This window comes from Salmo salar, chromosome ssa26 (assembly GCF_905237065.1).
Source record: "Salmo salar chromosome ssa26, Ssal_v3.1, whole genome shotgun sequence".
Lineage (NCBI taxonomy): Eukaryota > Metazoa > Chordata > Actinopteri > Salmoniformes > Salmonidae > Salmo > Salmo salar.
The window spans coordinates 49,447,367-49,471,544 of record NC_059467.1 but is presented as its reverse complement, the minus strand read 5'-3'; the positions used below and the strand labels follow the sequence as shown (position 1 = coordinate 49,471,544).

Here is a 24,178-nt window from a genome sequence, read left to right as displayed (position 1 = left end):
ACGGTCTGTTAGTATCTATCAGCCAGTGTAGATACTAACAGACCGTGTAGATACTATTTATCAGCCAGTGTAGATACTATCAGCCAGGGTAGATACTATCTAACAGACAGTGTAGATACTATTTATCAGCCAGTGTAGATACTATCAGCCAGGGTAGATACTATCTAACAGACCGTGTAGATACTATTTATCAGCCAGTGTAGATACTATCAGCCAGGGTAGATACTATCTAACAGACAGTGTAGATACTATTTATCAGCCAGTGTAGATACTATCTATCTACACTGTCTGTTAGATAGTATCTACCCTGGCTGATAGTATCTACACTGGCTGATAGATAGTATCTATCTACACTGGCTGATAGTATCTACACTGGCTGATAGTATCTACACTGGCTGATAGTATCTACACTGGCTGTTTGATAGTATCTACACTGGCTGTTTGATAGTATCTACACTGGCTGATACATAGTATCTACCCTGGCTGATAGATAATATCTACACTGGCTGATAGATAGTATCTACACTGGCTGATAGTGTCTACACTGGCTGATAGTATCTACACTGTCTGTTTGATAGTATCTACACTGGCTGCACTGACTGTATTGACTGGCTATGTTCTCATAAATATGCTGTAAAACTCAATCACTTAGCCCTGTTTCAGTACTTTCCTCCATAACTACCCACCCCATGCTTCTAACCACCCTCATCCACTACCATTAATACCTCCTATATAGTCATCCATTATCCTCCCAATGACGTATCCACCATCATCCATATCCCGTACATAACCTATTGACTCATCCATTGACTGGTCCCTTCTCTGCATGGTACCATTGTGTATCGCCAGCCCTCCTCCACCCATCCACCTAGCCTGGTCCCAGATCTGTTTATGCAAGGCAAACTCCTTCGGTGTCATTGTCAAGCCAAACATTGACGTGACAATTCCATAAGGAGATGGCAAGAGAGTAGAAACAGACTGGCACCCAGGGCAGACTACCATCCATCCCCCAGACTACCATCCATCCATCCCCCAGACTACCATCCCCCAGACTACCATCCATCCATCCCCCAGACTACCATCCATCCATCCCCCAGACTACCATCCATCCATCACCGACTACCATCCATCCCTCCCCCAGACTACCATCCATCCATCACCGACTACCATCCATCCATCACCGACTACCGTCCCTCCCTCCCCCAGACTACCATCCATCCATCCCCCAGACTACCATCCATCCATCCCCAGACTACCATCCATCCATCACCGACTACCGTCCCTCCCTCCCCCAGACTACCATCCCTCCCCCAGACTACCATCCATCCATCCCTCCCCCAGACTACCATCCATCCCTCCCCAGACTACCATCCATCCCTCCCCCAGACTACCATCCATCCCTCCCCCAAACTACCATCCATCTCTCCCCCAGACTACCATCCATCCCTCCCCCAGACTACCATCCATCCCTCCCCCAGACTACCTCCATCCCCCAGACTACCATCCATCCCTCCCCCAGACTACCATCCATCCCTCCCCCAGACTACCATCCATCCCTCCCCAGACTACCATCCCTCCCTCCCCAGACTACCATCCATCCCTCCCCCAGACTACCTCCATCCCCCAGACTACCATCCCTCCCTCCCCCAGACTACCATCCCTCCCTCCCCAGACTACCATCCCTCCCTCCCCCAGACTACCATCCCTCCCCCAGACTACCATCCATCCCTCCCCCAGACTACCTCCATCCCCCAGACTACCATCCATCCCTCCCCAGACTACCATCCCTCCCTCCCCACACTACCATCCATCCCTCCCCCAGACTACCATCCCTCCCTCCCCCAGACTACCATCCCTCCCTCCCCAGACTACCATCCCTCCCTCCCCCAGACTACCATCCCTCCCCACACTACCATCCATCCCTCCCTCAGACTACCATCCCTCCCTCCCCCAGACTACATCCATCCCTCCCCCAGACTACCATCCCTCCCTCCCTCAGACTACCATCCCTCCCTCCCCCAGACTACCATCCATCCCTCCCCACACTACCATCCATCCCTCCCCCAGACTACCATCCCTCCCTCCCCCAGACTACCATCCCTCCCCACACTACCATCCATCCCTCCCCCAGACTACCATGCCTCCCTCCCCAGACTACCATCCATCCCTCCCCACACTACCATCCATCCCTCCCCCAGACTACCATCCCTCCCTCCCCCAGACTACCATCCATCCCTCCCCAGACTACCATCCATCCCTCCCCAGACTACCATCCCTCCCTCCCCCAGACTACCATCCCTCCCTCCCCCAGACTACCATCCCTCCCTCCCCACACTACCATCCATCCCTCCCCCAGACTACCATCCCTCCCTCCCCCAGACTACCATCCATCCCTCCCCACACTACCATCCATCCCTCCCCCAGACTACCATCCCTCCCTCCCCCAGACTCTGCCCCTCCCTCCCCCAGACTACCATCCATCCCTCCCCCAGACTACCGTCCATCCCTCCCCCAGACTACCGTCCCTCCCTCCCCCAGACTACCGTCCCTCCCTCCCCCAGACTACCTCCATCCCCCAGACTACCTCCATCCCCCAGACTACCATCCCTCCCTCCCCCAGACTACCATCCCTCCCTCCCCCAGACTACCATCCCTCCCTCCCCCACACTACCATCCATCCCTCCCCCAGACTACCATCCCTCCCTCCCCCAGACTACCATCCATCCCTCCCCACACTACCATCCATCCCTCCCCCAGACTACCATCCCTCCCTCCCCCACACTACCATCCATCCCTCCCCAGACTACCATCCCTCCCTCCCCCAGACTACCATCCCTCCCTCCCCAGACTACCATCCCTCCCTCCCCCAGACTACCATCCCTCCCTCCCCAGACTACCATCCATCCCTCCCCCAGACTACCATCCCTCCCTCCCCCACACTACCATCCATCCCTCCCCCAGACTACCATCCATCCCTCCCCCAGACTACCGTCCCTCCCTCCCCCAGACTACCGTCCCTCCCTCCCCCAGACTACCATCCATCCCTCCCCCAGACTACCATCCCTCCCTCCCCCACACTACCATCCATCCCTCCCCCAGACTACCATCCCTCCCTCCCCCAGACTACCATCCATCCCTCCCCACACTACCATCCATCCCTCCCCCAGACTACCATCCATCCCTCCCCCAGACTACCATCCCTCCCTCCCCCAGACTACCATCCCTCCCTCCCCCAGACTACCATCCCTCCCTCCCCCAGACTACCATCCCTCCCTCCCCCAGACTACCATCCCTCCCTCCCCCACACTACCATCCATCCCTCCCCCAGACTACCATCCCTCCCTCCCCCAGACTACCATCCATCCCTCCCCACACTACCATCCATCCCTCCCCACACTACCATCCATCCCTCCCCCAGACTACCATCCCTCCCTCCCCCAGACTACCATCCCTCCCTCCCCAGACTACCATCCCTCCCTCCCCACACTACCATCCCTCCCTCCCCCAGACTACCGTCCCTCCCTCCCCACACTACCATCCCTCCCTCCCCCAGACTACCGTCCCTCCCTCCCCCAGACTACCGTCCCTCCCTCCCCCAGACTACCATCCATCCATCCCTCCCCCAGACTACCATCCATCCATCCCTCCCCCAGACTACCATCCCTCCCCCAGACTACCATCCCTCCCTCCCCAGACTACCGTCCCTCCCTCCCCCAGACTACCGTCCCTCCCTCCCCCAGACTACCATCCATCCATCCCTCCCCCAGACTACCATCCATCCATCCCTCCCCCAGACTACCATCCCTCCCCAGCCATCCCTCCCTCCCCCAGACTACCCTCCCTCCCTCCCCCAGACTACCATCCCTCCACAGCCGTCCATCCATCCCCCGCCATCCATCCATCCCCCAGCCAGCCATCCATCCATCCCCCACACTACCATCCATCCCCCATCCATCCTCCACTCCTCTACCATGTCTTGCATTCTTCCTCTCTTCCTCTCCTTCTTTCCCTTACTCTGTGTTTCCTTGTGTTCCTCCACTTCTGGTTCTTCATTAAAGCTTCCCAACTTTCTGGTCGCCTAGTGACACTCCCCTGTACAACCTGGAGCCCTGCGAGCCGCTGCCCTTTGACGTGGCACGCTTCCGAGGCCTCACCGCTTCCCTACTCCTCGACCTCACCTATCTCACCTCCATCCACGAGGACGCTGGGAAGCTGAGCGCCCGGCGCCACGAGAAGAGACACCGTAGCAACGGAGGTCACGATACAACGACGACGACCGCCACGACAAACGACGACATCAACAACAAACCGAGTGACACAGAGCAGAGCCACCAACACAGGGTCTCCCCAGACCCCAAAGACACAACAACAACGGGGACCGTCACCACGACGACAACCTCTGATCTGAGAGTGTCACACAGCCTGGACGAGGTCAAAGCCCACTCGGTGCCCAACTCCAAATCAGAGAGCGAGATCTCCTCCTGCGCCTTGGACACCCAACACCAGGGTGGAGGAGGACCAGAGACCCTCTCCCCTGCTCCTCAGACCCCCCAGGAGGGTAACAGGAGGAAGGGCCATGAGGGCCGGGGCCATGATGGCTCTCCCTCCTCAGGGGCCAGTCAGTCTGAGATCCATGCGGTGCAGCTGTCCTACCTCTACCTGGGGGCCATGAAGGCCCTCAGCACCCTGCTCTCCTGCTCCAAGTATGTTGAGCTGCTGCTCATACCCAAGGTTAGTAATCTTTCATCAGGGATGTGGGTTCGAATCCCGCAGTGCTCTCACATCATATTGTACCTCTCCGAGAAATGCGCAAAATGTCTCTGGCCCCAAGTATACTGTAAATGTGTTTAGTCAATCAAAGTGTCTGCTAACGGCCCACTCTGTAATAGGTCCAGGTTCAATCAAAATGTCTGCTAACGGCCCACTCTGTAATAGGTCCAGGTTCAGCCGGAGCCTGCTCCCAGTGGACACAATGCAGACCTGAACGCCGGGTCCACCCCTAGTGGCGCAGCGCCCTCACCCGTGTGCCAGGAGGAAGTTGAGATGAGGGCGGCACTGCAGTTCCTGATGCGTCACATGGTCAAGCGGGCCGTGATGAGGTCACCCATCAAGCGGGCGTTGGGATTGGCCGATTTGGAGAGGACTCAGGCCATGATCTATAAATTGGTGGTCAGCGGGCTGCTGGACGAACACTGCAGTGGGGGCAAGGCCAGACCTGGTGAGTAACACTGAGAAAAATAACATGTTGTTTGTTAGGGAAGGCTTTTCCATCTCTGGCCCTGGACTGGGGTCTTCCTGGGGTATTCCTGGGGTATTCCTGGGGCCTTCCCGGGGTCTTCCTGGGGCCTTCCTGGGGTCTTCCTGGGGCCTTCCTGTGGTCTAAACATATATTAATGTGGTTGACTACACATCCAGGATTACAAGCTAGCGAGCTAGTTACCTTGAAGGCTTCTCAGACGATCTGATGTTGTAACGTGTCAAGAAATATAAAGAGAAAAAAACTCTGTGCTAAACCTGTTTTAACCCTGTTCTAACTCTGTTCACTGTTCTAACCCTGTTCACTGTTCTAACTCTGTTCACTGTTCTAACTCTGTTCTCTGTTGTAACCCTGTTGTAACTCTGTTGTAACTCTGTTGTAACCCTGTTGAATCCCTGTTGTAACTATGTTGTAACTCTGTTGTAACCCTGTTGAATCCCTGTTGTAACCCTGTTAAATCCCTGTTGTAACCCTGTTGTAACCCTGTTGTAACCCTGTTGTAACTCTGTTGTAACTCTGTTGAATCCCTGTTGAATCCCTGTTGTATCCCTGCTGTAACTATGTTGAATCCCTGTTGAATCCCTGTTGTATCTCTGTTGTAACTATGTTGAATCCCTGTTGAATCCCTGTTGTAACTCTGTTGTAACTCTGTTGTAACTCTGTATCCCTGTTGTAACTCTGTTGTATCCCTGTTGAATCCCTGTTGAATCTCTGTTGTAACTCTGTTGTAACTCTGTTGTAACTCTGTTGAATCCCTGTTGTAACTCTGTTGTAACTCTGTTGTATCCCTGTTGTAACTCTGTTGTAACTCTGTTGTAACTCTGTATCCCTGTTGTATCCCTGTTGAATCCCTGTTGTAACTCTGTTGTAACTCTGTTGTAACTCTGTTGTATCCCTGTTGAATCCCTGTTGAATCTCTGTTGTAACCCTGTTGTAACTCTGTAACTCTGTTGTAACTCTGTTGTAACTCTGTTGTATCCCTGTTGTAACTCTGTTGTAACTCTGTTGTAACTCTGTATCCCTGTTGTATCCCTGTTGAATCCCTGTTGTAACTCTGTTGTAACTCTGTTGTAACTCTGTTGTATCCCTGTTGTATCCCTGTTGAATCCCTGTTGAATCTCTGTTGTAACCCTGTTGTAACTCTGTAACTCTGTTGTAACTCTGTTGTATCCCTGTTGTATCCCTGTTCAATCTCTGTTGTAACTCTGTTGTAACTCTGTTGTATCCCTGTTGAATCCCTGTTGTAACTCTGTTGAATCCCTGTTGTATCCCTGTTGTAACTCTGTTGAATCCCTGTTGTAACTCTGTTGAATCCCTGTTGTAACTCTGTTGGAACTCTGTTGTAACTCTGTTGTAACCCTGTTGAATCCCTGTTGTAACTCTGTTCTAACCCTGTTGTAACTCTGTTCTAACCCTGTTGTAACTCTGTTGTAACTCTGTTGTATCCCTGTTGTAACTCTGTTGAATCCCTGTTGTAACTCTGTTGGAACTCTGTTGTAACTCTGTTGTAACCCTGTTGAATCCCTGTTGTAACTCTGTTGTAACCCTGTTGAATCCCTGTTGTAACTCTGTTGAATCCCTGTTGTATCCCTGTTGTAACTCTGTTGAATCCCTGTTGAATCCCTGTTGTAACTCTGTTGTATCCCTGTTGAATCCCTGTTGTAACTCTGTTGTATCCCTGTTGAATCCCTGTTGTAACTCTGTTGTAACTCTGTTGTAACTCTGTTGTATCCCTGTTGTATCCCTGTTGAATCCCTGTTGAATCTCTGTTGTAACTCTGTTGTATCCCTGTAGAATCCCTGTTGTAACTCTGTTGTATCCCTGTTGAATCCCTGTTGAAACTCTGTTGTATCCCTGTTGTATCCCTGTTGAATCCCTGTTGTAACTCTGTTGTATCCCTGTTGTATCCCTGTTGTATCCCTGTTTAATCCCTGTTGAATCCCTGTTGTAACTCTGTTGTAACTCTGTTGTAACTCTGTTGTAACCCTGTTGAATCCCTGTTGTATCCCTGTTGTAACTCTGTTGTAACTCTGTTGAATCCCTGTTGAATCCCTGTTGAATCCCTGTTGTAACTCTGTTGTAACTCTGTTGAATCCCTGTTGTAACTCTGTTGTATCCCTGTTGAATCCCTGTTGTAACTCTGTTGTATCCCTGTTGAATCCCTGTTGAATGCCTGTTGTAACTCTGTTGTAACTCTGTTGTAACTCTGTCGTAACTCTGTTGTATCCCTGTTGTATCCCTGTTGTAACCCTGTTGAATCTCTGTTGTAACCCTGTTGTAACTCTGTTCTAACCCTGTTGTAACTCTGTTGTAACTCTGTTGTAACTCTGTTGTATCCCTGTTGTATCCCTGTTGTATCCCTGTTGTAACCCTGTTGAATCTCTGTTGTAACCCTGTTGTAACTCTGTTCTAACCCTGTTGTAACTCTGTTCTAACCCTGTTGTAACTCTGTTGTATCCCTGTTGTAACTCTGTTGTAACTCTGTTGAATCTCTGTTGTAACTCTGTTGTAACCCTGTTGTAACTCTGTTGTAACTCTGTTGTAACCCTGTTGTAACTCTGTTGTAACCCCTGTTGTAACTCTGTTGTAACCCTGTTGTAACTCTGTTGTAACCCCTGTTGTAACTCTGTTGTAACCCTGTTGTAACCCTGTTGTAACTCTGTAACTCTGTTGTAACTCTGTACTAAGTGTGTGTGGTCTCTCTCCCGGTGTGTTAGCTGACCCAGAGTGTGAGGAGGGTGCGCAGGGAGAGCAGCAGGCCCAGACCCCCATCACCACCAGCCCCTCTGCCTCCAGCACCACCTCCTTCATGAGCTCCTCTCTGGAGGACACTACCACAGCCACAACACCTGTTACTGACACAGAGACTGTCCCTGCCTCAGAGTCCCCTGGGGTCATGCCTCTTAGCCTGCTCAGGTATATAGAACCTCTCTCTATATATATATATATATATATATATATATATATACATATACACACACACACACACACACACTGTGAATACCTTTTAAAGTCAAGGCTTTTATTACAATGCCTCGTCTTTACAGGCAAATGTTCTCAAGCTACCCGACCACCACTCTGCTGCCAACGCGTCGTGCCCAGACGCCCCCGGTGTCTTCTCTCCCCACGTCTCCCTCTGATGAGGTGGGCCGGAGACAGAGCCTCTCCTCCCCCGAGACCCAGACGTCCAGACCAGCCAACAGGACAGGGACATGTATGTATTACACACCAAGCACCTCCCCCAGTCCTGTATGTGATGGTAACATCCTCCCCAGTCCTGTATGTGATGGTAACATCCTCCCCAGTCCTGTATGTGATGGTAACATCCTCCCCAGTCCTGTATGTGATGGTAACATCCTCCCCAGTCCTGTATGTGATGGTAACATCCTCCCCAGTCCTGTATGTGATGGTAACATCCTCCCCCAGTCCTGTATGTGATGGTAACATCCTCCCCAGTCCTGTATGTGATGGTAACATCCTCCCCAGTCCTGTATGTGATGGTAACATCCTCCCCAGTCCTGTATGTGATGGTAACATCCTCCCCCAGTCCTGTATGTGATGGTAACATCCTCCCCAGTCCTGTATGTCTCTGTATGTGATGGTAACATCCTCCCCAGTCCTGTATGTGATGGTAACATCCTCCCCAGTCCTGTATGTGATGGTAACATCCTCCCCAGTCCTGTTTGTCTCTGTATGTGATGGTAACATCCTGTTTGTCTGTATGTGATGGTAACATCCTGTTTGTCTGTATGTGATGGTAACTTCCTGTCCTGTAATTGTTGTCCTCTCCAGCCCTGTCGGACCCCAGCAGCAGACTGTCCACCTCCCCTCCCCCCCCGGCCATCGCTGTGCCCCTCCTGGAGATGGGCTTCTCTCTGAGGCAGATCACCAAGGCTCTGGAGGCTACAGGGACAGGTACAGACTCCACTATATACTACCTCATACCAAGACTACAGGTACAGACTCCACTATATACTACCTCATACCAAGACTACAGGTACAGACTCCACTATATACTACCTCATACCAAGACTACAGGTACAGACTCCACTATATACTACCTCATACCAAGACTACAGATACAGACTCCACTATACACTACCTCATACCAAGACTTCAGGTACAGACTCTACTATACACTACCTCATACAAAGACTACAGGTACAGACTCCACTATACACTACCTCATACCAAGACTACAGATACAGACTCCACTATACACTACCTCATACCAAGACTTCAGGTACAGACTCTACTATACACTACCTCATACCAAGACTACAGGTACAGACTCCACTATATACTACCTCATACCAAGACTACAGGTACAGACTCCACTATATACTACCTCATACCAAGACTACAGATACAGACTCCACTATACACTACCTCATACCAAGACTACAGGTACAGACTCCACTATATACTACCTCATACCAAGACTACAGGTACAGACTCCACTATATACTACCTCATACCAAGACTACAGGTACAGACTCCACTATACACTACCTCATACCAAGACTACAGGTACAGACTCCACTATATACTACCTCATACCAAGACTACAGGTACAGACTCCACTATACACTACCTCATACCAAGACTACAGGTACAGACTCCACTATACACTACCTCATACCAAGACTACAGATACAGACTCCACTATACACTACCTCATACCAAGACTACAGGTACAGACTCCACTATATACTACCTCATACCAAGACTACAGGTACAGACTCCACTATATACTACCTCATACCAAGACTACAGGTACAGACTCCACTATACACTACCTCATACCAAGACTACAGGTACAGACTCCACTATACACTACCTCATACCAAGACTACAGGTACAGACTCCACTATATACTACCTCATACCAAGACTACAGGTACAGACTCCACTATACACTACCTCATACCAAGACTACAGATACAGACTCCACTATACACTACCTCATACCAAGACTACAGGTACAGACTTCACTATATACTACCTTATACCAAGACTACAGGTACAGACTCCACTATATACTACCTCATACCAAGACTACAGGTACAGACTCCACTATACACTACCTCATACCAAGACTACAGATACAGACTCCACTATACACTACCTCATACCAAGACTACAGCTAGACTTCACTATACACTACCTCATACCAAGACTACAGGTACAGACTCCACTATATACTACCTCATACCAAGACTTCAGGTACAGACTCCACTATATACTACCTCATACCAAGACTACAGGTACAGACTTCACTATACACTACCTCATACCAAGACTACAGGTACAGACTTCACTATACACTACCTCATACCAAGACTACAGGTACAGACTCCACTATATACTACCTCATACAAAGACTACAGGTACAGACTCCACTATACACTACCTCATACCAAGACTACAGGTACAGACTCCACTATACACTACCTCATACCTAGACTACAGGTACAGACTTCACTATCCACTACCTCATACCAAGACTACAGCTAGACTCCACTATACACTACCTCATACCAAGACTACAGGTACAGACTCCACTATATACTACCTCATACCAAGACTACAGGTACAGACTCCACTATATACTACCTCATACCAAGACTACAGATACAGACTCCACTATACACTACCTCATACCAAGACTACAGGTACAGACTCCACTATATACTACCTCATACCAAGACTACAGGTACAGACTCCACTATACACTACCTCATACCAAGACTACAGGTACAGACTCCACTATACACTACCTCATACCTAGACTACAGGTACAGACTTCACTATCCACTACCTCATACCAAGACTACAGCTAGACTCCACTATACACTACCTCATACCAAGACTACAGGTACAGACTCCACTATACACTACCTCATACCAAGACTACAGCTAGACTTCACTATATACTACCTCATACCAAGACTACAGGTACAGACTTCACTATATACTACCTCATACCAAGACTACAGGTACAGACTCCACTATATACTACCTCATACCAAGACTCTGGAGACTACAGGGACAGTCTTCAAATCACATGTTATTGGTCACATGGTTAGCAGATGTTATTGGTCACATGGTTAGCAGATGTTATTGGTCACATGGTTAGCAGATGTTATTGGTCACATGGTTAGCAGATGTTATTGGTCACATGGTTAGCAGATGTTATTGGTCACATGGTTAGCAGATGCTATTGGTCACATGGTTAACAGATGCTATTGGTCACATGGTTAGCAGATGTTATTGGTCACATGGTTAACAGATGTTATTGGTCACATGGTTAGCAGATGTTATTGGTCACATGGTTAACAGATGTTATTGGTCACATGGTTAGCAGATGTTATTGGTCACATGGTTAGCAGATGTTATTGGTCACATGGTTAACAGATGTTATTGGTCACATACACATGGTTAACAGATGCTATTGGTCACATGGTTAACAGATGCTATTGGTCACATGGTTAACCGATGCTATTGGTCACATGGTTAACAGATGCTATTGGTCACATGGTTAACAGATGCTATTGGTCACATGGTTAGCAGATGCTATTGGTCACATGGTTAACAGATGTTATTGGTCACATACACATGGTTAACAGATGCTATTGGTCACATGGTTAACAGATGCTATTGGTCACATGGTTAACAGATGCTATTGGTCACATGGTTAACAGATGCTATTGGTCACATGGTTAACAGATGCTATTGGTCACATGGTTAGCAGATGCTATTGGTCACATGGTTAGCAGATGCTATTGGTCACATGGTTAACAGATGTTATTGGTCACATACACATGGTTAACAGATGTTATTGGTCACATGGTTAACAGGTGTTATTGGTCACATACACATGGTTAACAGATGTTAATGCGAGTGTAGTGAAATGCTTGTGCTTCTAGTTCCAACAGTGCAGTAATATCTAACAAGTAATCTAACAATTCCATAACAACTACCTAATATACACAAATCTAAAGGGATGGAATAAGAATATGTACATATAAATATATGGATGAGTGATTACCCAGCCAATGGCCATTCAGGATTCAACCACTTATAATGGACCATCTCTCTCCCAGCCAATGGCCATTCAGGATACAACCACTTATAATGAACCATCTCTCTCCCAGCCAATGGCCATTCAGGATACAACCACTTATAATGGACCATCTCTCTCCCAGCCAATGGCCATTCAGGATACAACCACTTATAATGGACCATCTCTCTCCCAGCCAATGGCCATTCAGGATACAACCACTTATAATGGACCATCTCTCTCCCAGCCAATGTAACAGAGTTCAGAACGTGCCGTAAGCTCACTCCACAGCTAGCTTGAAATGGTACCGATGGAGCTTTCCAATTGGTGCCTTTTTTTAAATAGCTGAATCTGTTGGTGCGTTGTCTTCCCTGTTAAAATAAAGGCTACAAACAAGGACCAGGGTGACCTGTGTTTGTGAGCAGACTGGTTGAACCCGGGGTGAGGACAGTGAAGGAACCTATACTGGTACAAGGACCAGGGTGAGGTGTGTTTGTGAGCAGACTGGTTGAACCCGGGGTGAGGACAGTGAAGGAACCTATACTGGTACAAGGACCAGGGTGACGTGTGTTTGTGAGCAGACTGGTTAAACACGGGATGAGGACAGTGAAGGAACCTATACTGGTACAAGGACCAGGGTGACGTGTGTTTGTGAGCAGACTGGTTAAACACGGGATGAGGACAGTGAAGGAACCTATACTGGTACAAGGACCAGGGTGAGGTGTGTTTGTGAGTAGACTGGTTGAACCCAGGATGAGGACAGTGAAGGAACCTATACTGGTAATAATCATTCTGGGGGGGGAGGGGCGCTTATATTCCTCCCGTTTACAGACTTGTTCAAGTGTACATCATTACAAGTGTTTAATGTAAATGTTTCATATCCCAACTCCCCCTGAGACACCTGCAGGGAGTGGGGTCACGACCAGGGTCAGCGTTGTCCGTCCCCCTGAGACACCTGTAGGGAGTGGGGTCACGACCAGGGTCAGCGTTGTCCGTCCCCCTGAGACACCTGCAGGGAGTGAGGTCACGACCAGGGTCAGCGTTGTCCGTCCCCCTGAGACACCTGCAGGGAGTGGGGTCACGACCAGGGTCAGCGTTGTCCGTCCCCCTGAGACACCTGCAGGGAGTGAGGTCACGACCAGGGTCAGCGTTGTCCGTCCCCCTGAGACACCTGCAGGGAGTGGGGTCACGACCAGGGTCAGCGTTGTCCGTCCCTCTGAGACACCTGCAGGGAGTGGGGTCACGACCAGGGTCAGCGTTGTCCGTCGCCCTGAGACACCTGCAGGGAGTGGGGTCACGACCAGGGTCAGCGTTGTCCGTCCCCCTGAGACACCTGCAGGGAGTGGGGTCACGACCAGGGTCAGCGTTGTCTGTCCCCCTGAGACACCTGTAGGGAGTGGGGTCACGACCAGGGTCAGCGTTGTCCGTCCCCCTGAGACACCTGTAGGGAGTGGGGTCACGACCAGTGTCAGCGTTGTCCGTCCCTCTGAGACACCTGCAGGGAGTGGGGTCACGACCAGGGTCAGCGTTGTCCGTCCCCCTGAGACACCTGCAGGGAGTGGGGTCACGACCAGGGTCAGCGTTGTCCGTCCCCCTGAGACACCTGCAGGGAGTGGGGTCACGACCAGGGTCAGCGTTGTCCGTCCCCCTGAGACACCTGCAGGGAGTGGGGTCACGACCAGGGTCAGCGTTGTCCGTCCCTCTGAGACACCTGTAGGGAGTGGGGTCACGACCAGGGTCAGCGTTGTCCGTCCCCCTGAGACACCTGTAGGGAGTGGGGTCACGACCAGTGTCAGCGTTGTCCGTCCCTCTGAGACACCTGCAGGGAGTGGGGTCACGACCAGGGTCAGCGTTGTCCGTCCCCCTGAGACACCTGCAGGGAGTGGGGTCACGACCAGGGTCAGCGTTGTCCGTCCCCCTGAGACACCTGCAGGGAGTGGGGTCACGACCAGGGTCAGCGTTGTCCGTCCCCTGAGACACCTGCAGGGGAGTGGGGTCACGACCAGGGTCAGCGTTGTCCGTCCCCCTGAGACACCTGCAGGGAGTGGGGTCACGACCAGGGTCAGCGTTGTCCGTCCCCCTGAGACACCTGCAGGGAGTGGGGTCACGACCAGGGTCAGCGTTGTCCGTCCCCCTGAGACACCTGCAGGGAGTGGGGTCACGACCAGGGTCAGCGTTGTCCGTCCCCTGAGACACCTGCAGGGAGTGGGGTCACGACCAGGGTCAGCGTTGTCCGTCCCCTGAGACACCTGCAGGGAGTGGGGTCACGACCAGGGTCAGCGTTGTCCGTCCCCTGAGACACCTGCAGGGAGTGGGGTCACGACCAGGGTCAGCGTTGTCCGTCCCCCTGAGACACCTGCAGGGAGTGGGGTCACGACCAGGGTCAGCGTTGTCCGTCCCCCTGAGACACCTGCAGGGAGTGGGGTCACGACCAGGGTCAGCGTTGTCCGTCGCCCTGAGACACCTGCAGGGAGTGGGGTCACGACCAGGGTCAGCGTTGTCCGTCGCCCTGAGACACCTGCAGGGAGTGGGGTCACGACCAGGGTCAGCGTTGTCCGTCGCCCTGAGACACCTGCAGGGAGTGGGGTCACGACCAGGGTCAGCGTTGTCCGTCGCCCTGAGACACCTGCAGGGAGTGGGGTCACGACCAGGGTCAGCGTTGTCCGTCGCCCTGAGACACCTGCAGGGAGTGGGGTCACGACCAGGGTCAGCGTTGTCCGTCCCCTGAGACACCTGCAGGGAGTGGGGTCACGACCAGGGTCAGCGTTGTCCGTCGCCCTGAGACACCTGCAGGGAGTGGGGTCACGACCAGGGTCAGCGTTGTCCGTCGCCCTGAGACACCTGTAGGGAGTGGGGTCACGACCAGGGTCAGCGTTGTCCGTCGCCCTGAGACACCTGTAGGGAGTGGGGTCACGACCAGGGTCAGCGTTGTCCGTCGCCCTGAGACACCTGTAGGGAGTGGGGTCACGACCAGGGTCAGCGTTGTCCGTCGCCCTGAGACACCTGCAGGGAGTGGGGTCACGACCAGGGTCAGCGTTGTCCGTCGCCCTGAGACACCTGCAGGGAGTGGGGTCACGACCAGGGTCAGCGTTGTCCGTCGCCCACGGAGCAACTGGGGTTAAGTGCCTTGCTCAAGGGACAGATTTATTATTTTTCGTCACCTTTTCAGCTCAGGAATTTAAAACCAGCGACTTTTCAGTTACTGGCCAAACGCTCTAACCTGGTGGCCTCCTGCCGCCCCCTGTTAGCAGCAACACTGGCGTTTATTTCACCAGCAGTCTGTCATCCGTTCCTATCTGCCCCCCCCCCAGGTACTCGTGGCGAGGCTGATGCCCAGAACATAACGGTCCTGGCTATGTGGATGATAGAACACCCTGGAACAGAGGAGGACCAGGATGAGAGCCACTCTGGAGGACGCGGGTCAGACAGCTCCTCGTGCCCAGGGGCCACAGCCTCGGGAGGGGGTAAGAGTCTGGAGAGGAGCTACCTACACTCCCCTGGAGATATGGCCAACGCTGACGCTGCAGACATGGAGGAGGGCTTCAGTGAGAGGTACATTATTAACTGAAGCTGTTCTAGAGGACGGTCCCTCAGGGTCAGATATGACTGTCTCCAGGCTTCTATTAGACATAGTGTGTTTAGTAGTACTCTCTGACGAAGGCCATGCAGACAGAGTTTTTAAACTTTGTTTCCATTGAACATGCCATACAATATAAAGGCATTTTAATGAATTATATGAAAAGTGCCTTGTTCCTCCTGTCTTTTTGGTGCTTAGTAGCACTTGGATACAACTGCTTTAGATTTAGTATTCAACAATAACATGCAATTCAGTGTGTATATATATATATATATATGTATTACAGTACATCCTGCTACAGCGCAGAACGTGTCAGGGATGCCGTCTATACTGTTTGCTATTGAAGTACTAGTTCTCATTGAAAGCGATATTAGATCATCTGTTTCCATGTTTCTGATTTGTGTGAGGGTTGTGTTGTCCCTGTTGTCAGTTTCCATGTGTAAAACAGCCAGTTGTTTCCCCATGTTTACTGACTGTGTGAGTGCTGTGTTTGTGTGTCCCTGCAGTCCAGAGGGTCTGGACCAGGACAGTGCCTCTGCCTCCTCTGGTCCAACACCCAGAGGTCGCTCTGCTGTCAGCAGGAAACACCGCTTTGACCTGGCTGCTAGGACACTGCTGGCCCGCGCTGGTGAATGTCTCTCTCTCTCTCTCTCTGTCTCTCTCTCTCTCTCTCTCTCTCTCTCTCTCTCTCTCTCTCTCTCTCTCTCTCTCTCTCTGTCTCTCTCTCTCTGTCTCTCTCTCTCTCTCTGTCTCGCTGTCTCTCTCTCACTGTCTCTCTCTCACTGTCTCTCTCTCTCTCTCTCTGTCTCTCTCTGTCTCTCTCTCTCTGTCTCTCTCTGTCTCTCTCTCTCTGTCTCTCTCTCTCTGTCTCTCTCTCTGTCTCTCTCTCTGTCTCTCTCTCTCTCTGTCTCGCTGTCTCTCTCTCACTGTCTCTCTCTCACTGTCTCTCTCTCTCTCTCTCTGTCTCGCTGTCTCTCTCTCACTGTCTCTCTCTCTCTGTCTCGCTGTCTCTCTCTCACTGTCTCTCTCTCACTGTCTCTCTCTCTCTCTCTCTGTCTCTCTCTGTCTCTCTCTCTCTGTCTCTCTCTCTCTGTCTCTCTCTCTCTGTCTCTCTCTGTCTCTCTCTGTCTCTCTCTCTCTGTCTCTCTCTCTGTCTCTCTCTCTGTCTCTCTTTGTCTCTCTCTGTCTCTCTCTCTCTCTCTAGAATCATGAGAATCATGAGAATCATAATACATAGAGAAGGGTGGTAATATGGTATGGTGGTAATATGGTATGGGGAGGTCCCATCCGTCTCTCCTCTCTAGCTGGTCTGTAACGCTCGGTGCAGGCCCATCACAGCCAGTCTCATAGAGAAGGTTCAGCCCTACAGCAGAATCCTGGAGCTCTGTGTCACTAACCTTCAATACTATACTAATATATACCCTCTCCTCTATACTATACTAACATATACCCTCTCCTCTCCTCTATACTATACTAACATATACCCTCTCCTCTCCTCTATACTATACTAATATATACCCTCTCCTCTATACTATACTAATATATACCCTCTCCTCTATACTATACTAATATATACCCTCTCCTCTATACTATACTAACATATACCCTCTCCTCTATACTATTCTAACATATACACTCTCCTCTATACTATTCTGACATATACCCTCTCCTCTATACTATTCTAACATATACCCTCTCCTCTATACTATTCTAACATATACCCTCTCCTCTCCTCTATACTATTCTAACATATACCCTCTCCTCTATACTATACTAACATATACCCTCTCCTCTATACTATTCTAATATATACCCTCTCCTCTATACTATTCTAACATATACCCTCTCCTCTCCTCTATACTATTCTAACATATACCCTCTCCTCTATACTATTCTGACATATACCCTCTCCTCTATACTATACTAACATATACCCTCTCCTCTATACTATTCTAATATATACCCTCTCCTCTATACTATTCTAACATATACCCTCTCCTCTATACTATACTAACATATACACTCTCCTCTATACTATTCTAACATATACCCTCTCCTCTCCTCTATACTATTCTAATATATACCCTCTCCTCTATACTATTCTAACATATACCCTCTCCTCTATACTATACTAACATATACCCTCTCCTCTATACTATTCTAATATATACCCTCTCCTCTATACTATTCTAACATATACCCTCTCCTCTCCTCTATACTATTCTAACATATACCCTCTCCTCTATACTATTCTAACATATACCCTCTCCTCTATACTATTCTAACATATACCCTCTCCTCTATACTATTCTAACATATACCCTCTCCTCTATACTATTCTAACATATACCCTCTCCTCTATACTATTCTAACATATACCCTCTCCTCTATACTATTCTGACATATACCCTCTCCTCTGTACTATACTAACATATACCCTCTCCTCTCCTCTATACTATTCTAACATATACCCTCTCCTCTATACTATTCTAACATATACCCTCTCCTCTCCTCTATACTATTCTAACATATACCCTCTCCTCTATACTATTCTAACATATACCCTCTCCTCTATACTATTCTAACATATACCCTCTCCTCTATACTATACTAACATATACCCTCTCCTCTATACTATTCTGACATATACCCTCTCCTCTATACTATTCTAACATATACCCTCTCCTCTCTGCTATTCTAACATATACCCTCTCCTCTATACTATACTAACATATACCCTCTCCTCTATACTATTCTAACATATACCCTCTCCTCTCCTCTATACTATACTAATATATACCCTCTCCTCTATACTATACTAACATATACCCTCTCCTCTCCTCTCCTCTATACTATTCTAACATATACCCTCTCCTCTATACTATTCTAACATATACCCTCTCCTCTCTGCTATTCTAATATATACCCTCTCCTCTATACTATTCTAACATATACCCTCTCCTCTATACTATACTAATATATACTCTCTCCTTTCTACTATTCTAACATATACCCTCTCCTCTCCTCTATACTATTGTAACATATACCCTCTCCTCTCTGCTATTCTAACATATACCCTCTCCTCTATACTATACTAACATATACCCTCTCCTCTCCTTTATACTATACTAACATATACCCTCTCCTCTCCTCTATACTATTCTAACATATACTCCTCTCCTCTATACTATTCTAACATATACCCTCTCCTCTCTGCTATTCTAATATATACCCTCTCCTCTATACTATTGTAACATATACCCTCTCCTCTATACTATACTAATATATACTCTCTCCTTTCTACTATTCTAACATATACCCTCTCCTCTATACTATACTAATATATACTCTCTCCTCTATACTATTCTAACATATACCCTCTCCTCTCTGCTATTCTAACATATACCCTCTCCTCTATACTATTCTAACATATACCCTCTCCTCTCCTCTATACTATACTAACATATACCCTCTCCTCTATGCTATTCTAACATATACCCTCTCCTCTATACTATTCTGACATATACCCTCTCCTCTATACTATTCTAACATATACCCTCTCCTCTCTGCTATACTAACATATACCCTCTCCTCTATACTATACTAATATATACCCTCTCCTCTATACTATTCTAACATATACCCTCTCCTCTATACTGTTCTAACATATACCCTCTCCTCTATACTATTCTAACATATACCATCTCCTCTCCTCTATACTATTGTAACATATACCCTCTCCTCTCCTCTATACTATTCTAACATATACCCTCTCCTCTATACTATTCTAACATATACCCTCTCCTCTATACTATACTAACATATACCCTCTCCTCTATACTATACTAACATATACCCTCTCCTCTATACTATTCTAACATATACCCTCTCCTCTATACTATACTAACATATACCCTCTCCTCTCCTCTATACTATTCTAACATATACCCTCTCATCTCCTCTATACTAACATATACCCTCTCCTCTATACTATACTAACATATACCCTCTCCTCTCCTCTATACTATTCTAATATATACCCTCTCCTCTATACTATTCTAACATATACCCTCTCCTCTATACTATTCTAATATATACCCTCTCCTCTATACTATTCTAATATATACCCTCTCCTCTATACTATACTAATATATACCCTCTCCTCTATACTATTCTAACATATACCCTCTCCTCTATACTATTCTAACATATACCCTCTCCTCTATACTATACTAACATATACCCTCTCCTCTATACTATTCTGACATATACCCTCTCCTCTATACTATTCTAACATATACCCTCTCCTCTATACTATACTAACATATACCCTCTCCTCTCCTCTATACTATACTAACATATACCCTCTCCTCTCCTCTATACTATTCTAACATATACCCTCTCCTCTATACTATTCTAACATATACCCTCTCCTCTATACTATTCTAACATATACCCTCTCCTCTCCTCTATACTATTCTGACATATACCCTCTCCTCTATACTATTCTGACATATACCCTCTCCTCTCCTCTCGACTATTCTAACATATACCCTCTCCTCTCCTCTATACTATTGTAACATATACCCTCTCATCTCCTCTATACTATTCTAACATATACACTCTCCTCTATACTATTGTAACATATACCCTCTCCTCTCCTCTATACTATTCTGACATATACCCTCTCCTCTATACTATTCTAACATATACCCTCTCCTCTATACTATTCTAACATATACCCTCTCCTCTATACTATACTAACATATACCCTCTCCTCTCCTCTATACTATTCTAATATATACCCTCTCCTCTATACTATTCTAACATATACCCTCTCCTCTATACTATACTAATATATACCCTCTCCTCTCGACTATTCTAACATATATCCTCTCCTCTCCTCTATACTATTCTGACATATACCCTCTCCTCTATACTATTCTAACATATACCCTCTCCTCTCTGCTATACTAACATATACCCTCTCCTCTATACTATACTAATATATACCCTCTCCTCTATACTATTCTAACATATACCCTCTCCTCTATACTGTTCTAACATATACCCTCTCCTCTATACTATTCTGACATATACCCTCTCCTCTATACTATTCTAACATATACCCTCTCCTCTCTGCTATACTAACATATACCCTCTCCTCTATACTATACTAATATATACCCTCTCCTCTATACTATTCTAACATATACACTCTCCTCTATACTATTCTAACATATACCCTCTCCTCTCCTCTATACTATTGTAACATATACCCTCTCCTCTCCTCTATACTATTCTAACATATACCCTCTCCTCTATACTATTCTAACATATACCCTCTCCTCTATACTATACTAACATATACCCTCTCCTCTCCTCTATACTATACTAACATATACCCTCTCCTCTATACTATTCTAACATATACCCTCTCCTCTATACTATTCTAACATATACCCTCTCCTCTATACTATTCTAACATATTCCCTCTCCTCTATACTATTCTAATATATACCCTCTCCTCTATACTATTCTAACATATACCCTCTCCTCTCCTCTATACTATACTAACATATACCCTCTCCTCTATACTATTCTAACATATACCCTCTCCTCTCCTCTATACTATTCTAATATATACCCTCTCCTCTATACTATTCTAACATATACCCTCTCCTCTCCTCTATACTATTCTAATATATACCCTCTCCTCTATACTATTCTAACATATACCCTCTCCTCTCCTCTATACTATACTAATATATACCCTCTCCTCTATACTATTCTAACATATACCCTCACCTCTATACTATTCTAACATATACCCTCTCCTCTATACTATTCTAACATATACCCTCTCCTCTATACTATTCTAACATATACCCTCTCCTCTATACTATACTAACATATACCCTCTCCTCTATACTATTCTGACATATACCCTCTCCTCTATACTATTCTAACATATACCCTCTCCTCTCTGCTATTCTAACATATACCCTCTCCTCTATACTATACTAACATATACCCTCTCCTCTCCTCTATACTATACTAACATATACCCTCTCCTCTCCTCTATACTATTCTAACATATACCCTCTCCTCTATACTATTCTAACATATACCCTCTCCTCTCTGCTATTCTAATATATACCCTCTCCTCTATACTATTCTAACATATACCCTCTCCTCTATACTATACTAATATATACCCTCTCCTCTCCTCTCGACTATTCTAACATATACCCTCTCCTCTCCTCTATACTATTGTAACATATACCCTCTCATCTCCTCTATACTATTCTAACATATACACTCTCCTCTATACTATTCTAACATATACCCTCTCCTCTCCTCTATACTATTCTGACATATACCCTCTCCTCTATACTATTCTAACATATACCCTCTCCTCTATACTATACTAATATATACCCTCTCCTCTATACTATACTAACATATACCCTCTCCTCTCCTCTATACTATACTAATATATACCCTCTCCTCTCGACTATACTAACATATACCCTCTCCTCTCCTCTATACTATTGTAACATATACCCTCTCCTCTCCTCTATACTATTCTGACATATACCCTCTCCTCTATACTATTCTAACATATACCCTCTCCTCTCTGCTATACTAACATATACCCTCTCTTCTATACTATACTAATATATACCCTCTCCTCTATACTATTCTAACATATACCCTCTCCTCTCCTCTCCTCTATACTATACTAACATATACCCTCTCCTCTATACTATTCTAACATATACCCTCTCCTCTCCTCTCCTCTATACTATACTAACATATACCCTCTCCTCTATACTATTCTAACATATACCCTCTCCTCTATACTATTCTAACATATACCCTCTCCTCTATACTATTCTAACATATACCCTCTCCTCTCCTCTATACTATTCTAACATATACCCTCTCCTCTATACTATACTAATATATACCCTCTCCTCTCCTCTCGACTATTCTAACATATACCCTCTCCTCTATACTATTGTAACATATACCCTCTCATCTCCTCTATACTATTCTAACATATACACTCTCCTCTATACTATTCTAACATATACCCTCTCCTCTCCTCTATACTATTCTGACATATACCCTCTCCTCTATACTATTCTAACATATACCCTCTCCTCTATACTATACTAATATATACCCTCTCCTCTCGACTATTCTAACATATACCCTCTCCTCTCCTCTATACTATTGTAACATATACCCTCTCCTCTATACTATTCTAACATATACCCTCTCCTCTCCTCTATACTATTCTGACATATACCCTCTCCTCTATACTATTCTAACATATACCCTCTCCTCTCTGCTATACTAACATATACCCTCTCTTCTATACTATTCTAACATATACCCTCTCCTCTATACTATTCTAACATATACCCTCTCCTCTCCTCTATACTATTCTAATATATACCCTCTCCTCTATACTATTCTAATATATACCCTCTCCTCTATACTATTCTAACATATACCCTCTCCTCTATACTATTCTAATATATACCCTCTCCTCTATACTATTCTAACATATACCCTCTCCTTTCCTCTATACTATACCAATATATACCCTCTCCTCTATACTATTCTAACATATACCCTCTCCTCTCCTCTATACTATACTAACATATACCCTCTCCTCTATACTATTCTAACATATACCCTCTCCTCTCCTCTATACTATTCTAATATATACCCTCTCCTCTATACTATTCTAATATATACCCTCTCCTCTATACTATACTAATATATACCCTCTCCTCTATACTATACTAACATATACCCTCTCCTCTCCTCTATACTATTCTAATATATACCCTCTCCTCTATACTATTCTAATATATACCCTCTCCTCTATACTATACTAATATATACCCTCTCCTCTATACTATTCTAACATATACCCTCTCCTCTATACTATTCTAACATATACCCTCTCCTCTATACTATTCTAACATATACCCTCTCCTCTATACTATTCTAACATATACCCTCTCCTCTATACTATACTAACATATACCCTCTCCTCTATACTATTCTGACATATACCCTCTCCTCTATACTATTCTAACATATACCCTCTCCTCTCTGCTATTCTAACATATACCCTCTCCTCTATACTATACTAACATATACCCTCTCCTCTCCTCTATACTATACTAACATATACCCTCTCCTCTCCTCTATACTATTCTAACATATACCCTCTCCTCTATACTATTCTAACATATACC

General features: G+C 46.8%; 1 protein-coding gene across 16 annotated transcripts in view; it reads left to right on the top strand.

Annotated features, from left to right (window-relative positions):
* LOC106595038 (probable E3 ubiquitin-protein ligase HERC1) overlaps positions 1 to 24,178 on the top strand; it is a 290,635-nt gene that overhangs the window by 174,290 nt on the left and 92,167 nt on the right. For 15 of the 16 annotated variants that reach the window (XM_045708500.1, XM_045708507.1, XM_045708508.1 and 12 more), the window contains exons 42-48: positions 4,059 to 4,731; positions 4,936 to 5,218; positions 7,975 to 8,173; positions 8,305 to 8,471; positions 9,050 to 9,172; positions 15,631 to 15,871; positions 16,403 to 16,524. In XM_045708500.1, the coding sequence (XP_045564456.1) occupies positions 4,059 to 4,731; positions 4,936 to 5,218; positions 7,975 to 8,173; positions 8,305 to 8,471; positions 9,050 to 9,172; positions 15,631 to 15,871; positions 16,403 to 16,524 (1,808 nt within the window). The remainder of the gene's footprint in view (positions 1 to 4,058; positions 4,732 to 4,935; positions 5,219 to 7,974; positions 8,174 to 8,304; positions 8,472 to 9,049; positions 9,173 to 15,630; positions 15,872 to 16,402; positions 16,525 to 24,178) is intronic. The other variant, XM_045708509.1, reaches the window with a different exon arrangement.